The sequence below is a fragment of the Pomacea canaliculata genome, linkage group LG14 (genome assembly GCF_003073045.1).
Source record: "Pomacea canaliculata isolate SZHN2017 linkage group LG14, ASM307304v1, whole genome shotgun sequence".
NCBI classification, from domain to species: domain Eukaryota; kingdom Metazoa; phylum Mollusca; class Gastropoda; order Architaenioglossa; family Ampullariidae; genus Pomacea; species Pomacea canaliculata.
This window is the reverse complement of record NC_037603.1, coordinates 6,106,726-6,119,289: the sequence shown is the minus strand read 5'-3', so window position 1 is coordinate 6,119,289 and position 12,564 is coordinate 6,106,726. Positions and strand designations below refer to the sequence as shown.

The following is a 12,564-nucleotide window of genomic DNA, read 5'->3' as shown; positions in this document are numbered from 1 at the left end:
TGTTTTTTGTGTACTTTCAAGAGATATATATTTTTTTTCAGTTTAAAAGAACTGTTTCAACATACCTTGAGGTAGGACCCATAGTACTTGGTGACATAGGGACTATCACACTGGGACAAAACCATGATCTCCTGCTGAATGTCTTCAATCTCATCCTCTGCCTCCTCAAGGTCAATGATTTTGATGGCCACTACTTCCTGTGTCTGATTGTCAATTCCTTTGTACACCTCTCCAAATGATCCTTTGCCAATGCGCTCCAGTTTTGTGAACCGCACCTCTGGATCGACAGTCTGTCTCCCCTGTGTCAATCAATCCATCCATCAATCAAGTCAGTCAAGCTTTTTAAGGTAAGATGGTAAGAGTGAAAAAAAAACCACAGAATGTCTGCACAAAATGACTATAATCCCCCAAACAAATAAAAAGCAGCTGACAAAGCCAAAACAAACTAATCAGAACTTCTGTCAAAATATAAGTACAATTAACTCAATCCTGACATCATATAACAACCAAACATAAAGTAAGTAATTATTATTGTGCTTTTGAATGCATTGGTTCCTTCCTCAAAACAACAGACAATTCTTGAGTAGGTTTTGAAATAGCTGCAAGCCCTGTGTTGGTCATTAGCAAATGTTTAGGACCTACTGAAACTGGCATTTTCTTCAGTACACGAAGACTGAGTTATGTGAGAATGGTCCACACCACACCCAACACTTACGTGAACATCATGCTTATTCTTGTTGCTCAGGCCGAAGCTCATTTTGATCTGCAAAAAGATATAGCAAAGCATGCTAGCTTATTAACATTATCAATTTGAGGTTTTAAAGTATGTCTAGGACTTGTCTAGAACTGAGCTCAGATTGGTTCACATTATCTTATTTGACACCTAAACAAAAATTATTTTTTAACTACTACACATGTCAACATGGACAGTATGAACCAGTTCTAGTCCATTCACAATAAGAGCATGTTTGACATGTTTTTTAAAAAGAATGAACCCATTTTTACCCTCTTAATCAAAGCAGGTCTTTCCCCTAGTGACAGCTATAGCTATAAATAACCACAGTTTGTACCTACGAGGAACAAGGTGTAGCTAGAATTATGATCAGATTACAATCTGACACTGCTACATTTTGTCTTCATGCAAGCTTTCAGAAAATATTCTAGTAAGCCATATAATAAATATATTATAATATATATAAATATGTATGTACTTATTTACTACAGAACCACTGCAGTTTGTTTGGAGGGTTTCACAATTTACATTCAGAAGGATTTTGTTTCTTTTGAAAGGAAAATCATGATCTAGGCCAAAATTCTTCTACTAAGGACACAGATTAGGTTCCTGAGCAAGAAATAAACAGTGATGGCTATTCACCAGATATGCCAAGCAGCTTGGACTGAATTGTAAGGAACTTTGCCTTTCTAAGCTTATGGTCACAGTTTGCTCATTTGCTTTGCACTTTCAAGTTCAAGTATCCAAAATGCCTGTGCCTTAAGCTAGACAAAGTGCTCCCCAAGTCAAACCCTCTTGGACACAAAGCAAATTTATGGCAAAGGAGATAAGCCTGCAAGTTTTGCTGAGATGTTGTACCAAATGTCCTGCCCCTAAATACTTTGCTATTCTTGTATTTGTGAAGGTGGATCAATTTATTTAAGTCCACGTTAGCAGCCAAATCTGTTACACCCTAAGCCTACAACCCAGACAGAAGTGTGTACAGGGCAACAAACAGACAAATGGACAGACACAGACTGAGGAACATTTAGTTTTCACTTGGGTGAATTGGGGAGTTGCTGGTGACAGGTAGAATCAGAAATAACTTTGATCTGGAAAACATACTTTTGACATCAACGATATAAAAAAGTCCATACTGAATTTCTGCAAATAACTGAGCAAGTTAATAACATCACACACAAAATTCATGTCTATTTTGAAAGTGTCTGCCATGGAAAAAAATGCCACAAAACTGGCTACACAAGGTTCTCTGTAAACAAACATCTATGTAACCCATATTGGCCTCGTTAAAACTGTGCCTGCCAGTTAATATACTGCATGGTTATTTTTTTTTTCTCTCTCACCTATCTCTCTCTTATTTAAATCATTTTAACTACCTGTGACAACTTACTACTAAATCTGCCAAGCACCTTTAACACCAGATGGCAGAAATTCCATGCTGTTCTTGTTCTAATGTGATTTCCTCCCCCCCCCCTTTATAGAGCATTGATTTGTAAATGCACAATGTATTATTTGCAAAAGAAAAATTGTTTTTCAATTCTAGCCAGCATGACAAAAACTTTTTCACCAGACAGAATGAGTACAATGTAAATTACATTCCTAAAATGTGAGGGGATATCTGGTTCAAAAGACCATTTTCCCACACGTAAATCAGTACCATATATAACATATTATAAACTAATAAAGACAGCTGGCAGACTGAAGAGGTTTATTACTTTGCAAAAAATTACATCTTTTGTCCAACTACCGTTTCCAAAAAATAAAAAAATGACTTTAGAAATGATCCAAATGCATTTTATCTAAACACTGTAAATCTTGGGTCTGTGCACTTAAAGTATATCAAGTGCACTAAGATACTGCCATATCAATTTCATTACCAGGGCTAGCTTACTGTTATCACCTACTGACATTTACCATCATTCTCAATACACTTTGTGTTATCTCTACTCAGTAATGTTATTCTATGTCAGTATGGGCTACCGTGTCATACACTGCACAAGCCCTCTTCACCTCTTAAATATGTGAAACACTTCTTGCCAGAGAGGTCTCCTTTGCACTAGCAAAATCCTATTTTTAAGTGTGAAGCTCAACAGGTGTCAACAAAATATGATCTTGAAACATATACAAAATTCAAGCTGGTCTGCATGTTACTAGAGAAGCATTATTAGTCTCAAGAGAGAAGTCAATGGCCCAAAAACAGAGAGGAAACTGAGGGAAGAGAGAGACATTGCTTTTTACTTAACGGCACATCTAACAACTCTATGATTTATATGCCCATATCAGCAACAAGGATCCACCATTCCTATATTTTTTATCATGCAAAGTCAAATAATACCTAGAAAAATGTTTTGTGTTGCGTATTCTAAGGTCACATAAGCTAGTCAATATTTCAGTGATCACTTCTGGCAGTGTTTTTAACAGACATAAGATCGAGAGAAGGCTATAATAATGCAAATATCCATTCTGACCTCTTTTTTTTTAAAGCTGTATTTCTTTAAATACTATATTTGTAAATATATATAAACACTTTATATATTGTAATTCTTCCATGTATTGCAACTCATGCTAACTCCTAAGTGTTAGTGTTATCATAATCAACATAATCAACCCCGTAAACTGAGAATGTTGCACTTTGATAGCACATACAAATGCCAGCACCAACCCTCCCTCTTCCTGTAAGATTATTCACATAAAAGGAAAAGTCTTCCATTAATCAGAAGTATATAATCCCATGAAAAAAGCAATGACAAAAAAAGCAACATGGCAATATACCCACAAGACCAACAAAACAACAGTCATGATAATGATATTGATAATGACAGTCTGCACTGTGTATTCAACTTTACTGCTATGAGACTTCAAACTTTCAGTGACACACCACTTAGAAAATTATGTTTAGCAAATCTAAATGTGGATATTGCAGATGTATGGCTAAACCAACAGGACTGACAAACTCGTTACAGAGTACTAAACGTTACATCTGCACCCCAACCTGATGAGTTTAGTTTGAAGAAGTTAATAAAAGCTAAGCCCAGCTTCAACATATACATCAAAGTCACTGTGACTTTTCTTAAGCTGGACAAACGTAGGAGAATTCAGAGCAATGCTGCCCACAATGTTCTGTGTGTTGGCCGTATCATGCTTCTCCAGTGAAGCTGCTCAGGCCACCTTACGGGCTTCCTAATAGGGCATCAACAGAGTACAAGGTAGTCTCCCTTTAATTTCAGGGCTTACTAATGTGAAAGACCTCCAGAACCACTCTACAAACTGTCCACAAAGCGAGATACTAATAATAATGAGGAAAAAAGTGTGGCATGATGCTGATATGAATAAACCTAGGACTATGCAATAAATAAACCTAGAAGCATGCAGAAGAATTAAAGATTTGGGATACTGATTGGTGTTTCCCATTTATACAACGGACGAGGTTTTCCTAACTCCCATTTAAAATCCCTGGGAGTTTTATGGACAGTAAAAAAGTACACACAATTATCCTAATGCTGTGATCCAATTGCTGATGTAAAGAAATTCTTTAATTATTGTGTTTATTATGCAAGTCAAACTAATTCTTTGACATTTGACAATAATGAATTCACTGAGAATGATGAAATATTAGCTTTTACGTCTGGTTTATTACAAAATAAATGTGCAGTTATATCTTCAGACCTCTTTGGCAACTTTTCTTTAAACACTTTGGAATTCTTTTGAATGATTTATGCATGCTTCCTAGTGGTGGAAAATGCTGACTGATAAACTACAACTTACAAACTTGCAAAAGTGGGTTGAGGACACTGATAAACATAAACCATCCAGGAGCATGCAGGAGGACTGTGGTTGGGAAATGTTACAAATAATCTTTGTTTTTTTGTTTTTCGTCTACAAAGCTGCTGACTTTTCCAGAACACTTAATAAATAATGTATGGTTAGCATGAGCTCTTAATCTTTTCCATTAGCCCCCTTTTACCCCTACCCCAATCAAATGCCTTTTTTGTTGACATAGTTATTAGTGTATTATAAAGCGAGGAGCACTGTTAACAACAGTTTATAACTTAGCTTGATGGAGGTACAAGAGAAACCCCCTTTAAACCTGAAACCTAAAAGAAAAGGGTCTATGTTTATAAGTTAAATGACATGTAATCTTTCCTAGGCCAATCATGTGGTAAACATTCTCTCCATGACAATGTGTACTACTAGAACAGAACGTACAGCCTTAAAAGGACCAAAGAAATCAAAATACTGGGTGCGTAAGCAAACAGACCACAACCATAATAAAACATGCCTTGTCTCTACAGCAGGAAGTAACAACTACAAACACTCACTGTCATCATTAGATAATATGTAGATAATTAAAGCAGCGTAACTTAGCTGCAATCAAAGCTATTATTGTAACACCATTATTTAGTGCTGAAACATTATCTAAACATAATTCACCATTAGAGCATTAGTCTCAGCAAGTAATGTAATCTCTATCTTGCAAGTTCTACTTTCACAAACAACCAGATAGTTGAAAGAAAAATAAGCTTAATCCAAAATCTTAACTTTAAAACTGAATAAAAACAGAATTGTAAAACATAAGGACAATTAAAAATAAATTTTAAAAAATGAGGTAAAAACAGTTGGATGAGAGTTCAGCTGGCCAAATACTGGGCCTAAAATTTATTTTTGCTGGTGTAACTGACATCGCTAACCTATTAACAGCATCTAATTAAAAGCGTATGTTTCATATGACTTGAACAGACTACTGGGAAAATTGAGCTGCATTTGATGGCAACTGTCCCTTCCTCTAATGTTTAGCAATGGCTTAAAGGATAGGGCCTACACTCAGAATTCAGAACACTCAGTTAAATTACACATAACCTTTGGTAGGCTACTCACATGGCAAACATCCTCCCTGTGCCAAAATGCATGTGTACAATGAAAACAGAACATACAGCGATTTAGTCCTTAAAACTATGTCAGCCTTTTGTTTTTATCGGTACGCTTACACCTCGTGTTAGGGGAAGTGAAACCCGATGGATGAGGGAAGCAACACAGCAGACATCGTTCAAAACAACAGAATGGACATACATTATTCAAATTTGTGGACTAACAGTGTTTTACTAGTAGATCAAAACTCTATACCTTTTTTTTAACAAATTTAACAGAGAAATAATTAGCTCCTTTGAGAACACCTAAGCACTTGCAGAAATATTTTCATAAAGTCAATTAAATATGGACTATGCTATTTGGAACATGAATTCGGAAAAAGGCATCTTTTAATCTGTCAGCCGTATCTACTGCATTCAGGGTTTGTCGCCATCTGATTATCTCCTTCCCTAATGGTAAGTCCTTGAGGGTGTTCCTGTTAACTCAAGATGTCATATCTTTGCTGTAATTTGTCAGTGTCCCTTGAAATGCACAAATAATGGTCTGCCACATAAATTCAAAACTGGCACATAAATCTTCATGCTGAATAGTGGCAGCCCTAGATTTTTATGACAGGATCAATGGAAGCCTTAGCCTTTAACAAATTTAAGAACAATGCTAGAGTCTATACACTTGGCACCTTTTATCAGTGTGACAAGTGTTTAGACGAAATTTTCCCAAATATACCTTTACTACGGTCTGTGATGTGCTCACATAATCAGAATCTTCATTTCTAATGATGTGATTGGTGCCTTAAATGCTAACCACACTTGGGTTTTTCTGAGCTAGCATCTTCATAGTTGGTAATGTGCTCATTCAGTTACTGTTTGTTTCTTATATTACTCTTTTAAGGGAACTGAGCTCATTGCAAAGTGTGGAAAAGAACTGTAGAACTTCTACAGGAGGTTCTTTAATTATTATTAATTAGACTATTCCTTCCATGTTACCAACAGATTACATGCCCATCACAGTGTTTTCCAAACTACTCCTTTCCTCAGCTTGTATCAACCTAGTCACTAATGTGCTCACTCAGTTTGGATCTTCTTTGCTTATATAACCAATTGACTGAGACATGTATTCACCAGAAGCTATATTTTCCATGCAATATAGACTTTCTAGAAATAAGACGGCTTTCCAGCTAAGATATCCTCAGGTGCTCACTCTGTCAAATGAGATATACTAAAAAGAACATGACTTTCCTTTAAACATTATCACTCTCTAGGCCATCTTCAACTCTGCTTAAGACAGGCCAACCAAAGGCAAGCCTTGCCATCCACTGGTTTATCTAATTGTTCCCCTGATGGCCCATATGAACGGACTAGTATGGTGGAGAGTGATGTCCATTTACCTAACTGGCTAGAGGGGATTAGATCTCTGTCGCTTTTTCATGTTAATCTAAGTGAAGTTTCGTGTGAATATTGATCTGTTCATCTATAAGCGCAATTTTATTTATTTCTGGATTTAATTTTGTGTTTGCACCACTTTTCTTCTTTTCTACACCATTTTATTTCTAGTGTCACATCAGCGTCACCATAACTTACAGTTTAGCTCTGTGCATCAGCAGTCTCAACTTCAGACTAATTCCTTTTCTACAACAGCAATCAGAACTTATTGACTTATGAAGATTACATGCAATGGCAAGGCTGCAGACTGAAATCAATGAGCTGTACTCAAGGAAAATAAAACTGCTACACACCATCAGTCTTTTCTATGACAGTAGCTTTGAAAAAAAAGGGTTAAGTCAGATATATTCTTAACTGTTCAGAAACTTTATAGCACTATAACACTGCTGATGTTTCTTCATATTTTGCATTTACTGAAAACATAACACATTTTAATTGTTTGATTATCATATTTGTCTATAATTCTGACTACCTGAGACTTTCGAAATACAATGGAAATAAATTTGCATCTACTAAAGCTGTTGACCAGCATTCTTTAGATTAATGAGTATGAGCACACATTTTCTCTCTTTCATTTACATGCACAGCTATAAACACACATACATGCACGTGTGATATACAAAAACACAAATACATGGTCTCTCTTATGTTTACCACATTGCTCCATATACTTAAAAAATGGTTAGAGCATATTTCAGTTACCAATTTTAAAACTGAAAAATGTTTCACTGTGAGTAAAATATATGGAAACTTAACAAGAAACTTGAAACAATGATTATGGTATGAACATGCTAGTATTGTGCACATCATAAAACAATAAGACTAGTGACTTCACAAAAAATGAAACAAATGAACACTAAGTGTGACACTGGTGGGATCAGCTATTAAATTCATGCTTCGGTTCTATGAGACCTGTTACTGTCTCTGTTTGAATTTGCTTTTTAATACTTGTTTCCAACACTAGTTAGTGTTGCAGACAGAATCATCTCTGTACCCAAATGCTGCTCTATAAAATAACTGACAAGAAACCGGGTCAATACAGGATGTCGGATCATGCTGCAGAACTCTGTTGACAAATCAACTGAACAATGATGTGACCTAGGGCCCATCTGGGGATGTTAACAGTAGCACGCACAGCTGTGAATCATTTGACACAATATCGAATGTTTATGTGTGTATGTAAGTTCGTGTGTTTTAAGAGAGACTACAGATTTCTGAGTAGTCCCAGTACAGTCTCATTCAAATTACAGTCACTTGCCTTTAATTTAAAAATACACGTCTTACCTAAGTCTCTGGTGTAGTTGTTAATAAATCTCATTCACCGATCGTGTCATTTATGATATCAACAGTTCTATACAACGAAAAATGTTTGCTGAGACTGTACATACCTGTCCTCAAAACGTTAACACTTTCCGATACAGCTGTACTGCAGGTCTGTACTTTAGCTCGAATTAGATCACCGCAAACTTCACTCTCACAAATTCTCAGGATTTTTTAAAATATTCTGAATGAAATGTAAAGTCTTTGAATATATCCTTCTTGCAATTACGGAATCAACAAAGCCTTCGGAGCGGTTCATCTTCGCGGTGAAACACAGCCTGCCAACTTACAACAACTACCGCCATGTTGCTTTAGGGTGTGTCCTATTTTCACCCAGGATATTCTTCCGCTGAGAGAAGTAGTTCACGAGGATTCGTGCGAAAATGTTCATAGCGTTCATTGATACCCCTTCTAAAGGTACTGCGTTTATCCATTTAATACTGTTTATATCTTTAACCATTCAAGTTTGAGGACGTTAAAGTAATTTTGAGGGAAAATGTGTATAATGACGTGACAGGTAGTCTTCAATACGTGACCGCAGCACGATGTCGTAAAGGTGAGAAGAAATGCCATCGCTTTGATATCGCCGCAAGGTATGCCAGGTCCTCGGGTCGGGTGTTTATACGCATAACTCCTGCGCGTCTTTGCGTGGCATGATTTAGAGGGAGGGAGTTGTTGGTGGTCGTTTAGTTTCGTCTTCAAATCCACAAAGATGTCGTGTTGTCGCTGATGGAGAACGAGTTTCAGGTGGACTGCAGTATGGAGTTGCGCTCACTGTCGGATTCTCATGTTTACTTAGTGTCAGGCAACTTCTACAGGTGAATGAGGCTTATTGAACTAGAAAGGTTACATCAAAATGTGCAGTCAGTCGACTAACTGCATTAATTAATGCTAAGTCCATAGATGTGCCAGTGAATGGCCGCATCCCGATAGGGTACTTCAGCGTTTATCTATATAAGCATGTCATGTACGTAGAAATGTCCCATCCCTCACTTCTACTGAAAGCAAACGAGATGCTGCTTCTGGCCAGCATATACCAACTTCAAAGAAAAGTACGGGTGCGAGAATTTATTCCATTACAGTACAACTTGCAGTGATATAAAATAAGAAGAAAGAAGATAAAGAACAATATTCAGTTTAATTAAATTCCGTTCAGTTTATTTGTCAGGAGACATTAATTTTTGCTTAGATTCAGGGCAGAATACAGTAACATATGTCACAATGGTCATCAACAGGTAATTGTATATATTTACACTGCCGACATGAACTGCTGTATGATAAACTCTCGCTCACTTCTACACACACACACGTACGTGACTCATGCACTATGTATAGGGATATCAGGGATATCTTATGGCCAATGGAAATGGAAACTATATTTGTAGAACGATTTGTCTACCTCCTGATAGCGTTGAATGTAAGGACTAAAAGGTGAAACGAGAAAAACTAGCGCAGGAAGTGAGTGAAGTCCTCATGATCTTTCGGGCCTGGACTGTCTTTGGGAGTGGATGGAACACGAGAAAGTCAAGATTGACCCCGAATTCAATACAGTGGCTTGAATCTCGTAGAGCTATATATAGTCGTTGTCCCTGCATTCAGTTACCAACATGCACGCAGGAAAGGTGAAAAGTAAGTAGACCTTCAATGAAGCAATATTAAAGCTATGATCCATTTTTCTGTTGTTGTCTTTGGAAGGGGAAAGTGCTTCCACCTAAAGGCAATTTTGCACTGTGTGTGGATGGGGATGTAGAAGAATACGGGGAAGCGGAGGATGTGAGGGGCGAAGTGGGGAAGTAGATATGGGAACTGGGATAGGGAGTCGCTTTTCCGTGACACTGCAGGTGTTGTTTACTGTTACTGGTGACCTCTTGGTGTCCAGGCTTGCCAAGTCCGTCGTGGGGATGTACTGTACGTACTGGCTTCCAGATACCTTATATATTATTGCCCTGTTCCTATATTCTAGACTTCAGTGTTACATTTGTTTCTACTGTTCATCACTGAAGGAGCTTTAGTAGTGGTAAAACTGTTTCAATACCTTTTTACACGCTGACGTTGGACAATCGAGCTTCCTGGAACACGTTACTGGAAGAATGACTGAAGGTAGGCTAGACGGAGCTGAAGGATTTAGAATGATAAAGACAATGACATACCAGATCAGGAAATCGATTCTGTGTTTACATAGTCTTGAGAAAATAATAACACTAGAACTAGAGCAGTGCGTCGACAGATTGACGGGTAAATTAGTTGTCTTTTTTTTTTCTTTTTTTCACAGCTTCAGAAACAGATTATTGACACAGACAATGGCGTTGAAAACACGGCCAAACTCGCAGAGAAGCTGGAAAAGCAAAAAGATAAAAAGGAAAATGTATATAGTCAATGTTAACCGACGTCAGCCAAGTTGTGTAGTGCGACAGTACCGTTATTTATAGATAACGGAAATCTTCCAGTGAAGACAGTTTTTTTTTAAGCTTCTTAAGCTGCATGCATGACAAACAAAAGAAAAACCACAGAAAAACGAGACACAATTCTTAGACAAAATGTAATGCCGGTTCCCATTTCGACTTTAAGAGTTATATTTATAGAAACATTGGAGAGTTACCATAGATGGTAAAAATGTCGGAATGATGATTTTTAAGCTTTTGGATGTTTCAATTATACTTTATGGGTTTTAGGGTTGCTTTATGCTTGTTGTGAAGCCTCCGAAATTCCAACAGGAAGCATGACATAACCATGACACTAAAATTTATTCGGACTCACTGATTCTCTCACCCTCTCATTTACTCGCCGACACTCATTAACTCTCAGCACGAACTAATATCCCTGGACTGCTGGTAGACGATTTTTTTTCCAGTTAACTGCTAAAACGAGGCATTAGACGACATAGCTTCCGGTTTATTCACATTTCAGATTAACTACTAAAACGAGGCATTGAGACGACATGTAGCTTCCGGTTTATTCACATTCTATGTTACGGCTCGCCGAGACTAACAGTGGATTACTTCGCAAGAGGCCAAAAGTGAGTCTCGGCACACAGACATCTGTCCACCAATACACGTCCATGCCTCAGCTACTTTCCTCCTCACTGACGACACCTGACTCAGCGCTAGAGAATTCCTCGAACACACCTCGCCGACAATCGACGAACGTGCAGTTCATTGCAATCATCATCATCGTGATTCGCTGTAATGACAGATGTTGGCCGGGTCTCGAACTGTGGCGCTGAGGTCAAGCGAAAAACAGTCGGTCAGCTGGTTGTTCGGCCGGCTGGCCGGTCGGATCTCGGTTCCCGCGAGTAACGATGATTCACAGGCATGGCCTAGGGTGAGTATCACCACGTCAGCTTTGACACAAGTTATTCGGGAGGAGAGGAGGAGGGAAGGAGAAAAAGATATGAGTCGTTGCTCGCTTATTGATGAAAAGCGCTAGACACCTATTGTTGTGAATCATGATTTTCCTTTCTGCACAGAGGGTGAGTACGTGGGGGTCTGGTGGTTTGAGGAATTTAAATGGAAGGAGGAGAAGAAATCGCCCCTTCCACCCACTTACAACACCCAGAAATAACTTTTAAAGATTTCCAACGTGAGGTTAATTTGTTCAACCTCTTGTCCAACTTCAAAGTAGGGTCTTGCGGACAGCCATGAGGGTATTTATTACTCCATTTATAGTCGTCTTCTGCACGGTGAGTGAGGCACTGCATGTCCTGTTACCTGACGAGATTACGCCATGCTGCCTTTGTTTCCCTGGTATCGCGGATCCTCAAGAAGATCCGTATTGGAAATTCTAATCAGCTACACTTGCGACCTGAGATACCTTCAGCAAGGGTGTGTCTCATGCAGAGAGCCAATTTGTGTAAATACACATATTTAAATGCAAAGTAATCAATCAGTCGGTGGGCCTAAAGCGCTAACATTAAACTCATCAATATCTATAAACGACCAAATCAACTCCAAGAGCTTGTAAAAGGTCAACAAACTAGACATGAATAGAGCTCCAATAGAAGTTGAGGGAGCCTTTAAAACTATTTACAGTTGGTCAAACTAATAGATAACCTCATAGTGCGAAATCACCTTTAGGTGGAAGCACTTTCCCTGCCATACCAACAATGGGACGAAGTAGAAGGAGGGAGAGACGATTGCAGCACTTTTAAAGCCGCTTTTATCGACGTTGAAGCTTTCTGTAGGGGATGCAGCCGTGGCATTTGCT

At 38.1% G+C, this 12,564-nt stretch overlaps 1 protein-coding gene across 2 annotated transcripts in view; it reads right to left on the bottom strand.

Annotated features, from left to right (window-relative positions):
- The window catches only part of LOC112555115 (serine/threonine-protein kinase 25-like), a 34,698-nt gene extending 26,002 nt beyond the window's left edge, over window positions 1–8,696 (bottom strand). For both annotated transcript variants that reach the window (XM_025223329.1, XM_025223328.1), the window contains exons 1-3: window positions 8,430–8,696; window positions 716–763; window positions 66–299 (exon numbers count right to left, since the gene is read on the bottom strand). In XM_025223329.1, the coding sequence (XP_025079114.1) occupies window positions 66–299; window positions 716–757 (276 nt within the window). In that variant the 5' untranslated portion in view covers window positions 758–763; window positions 8,430–8,696. The remainder of the gene's footprint in view (window positions 1–65; window positions 300–715; window positions 764–8,429) is intronic.
- Window positions 8,697–12,564: the final 3,868 nt, after the last annotated feature.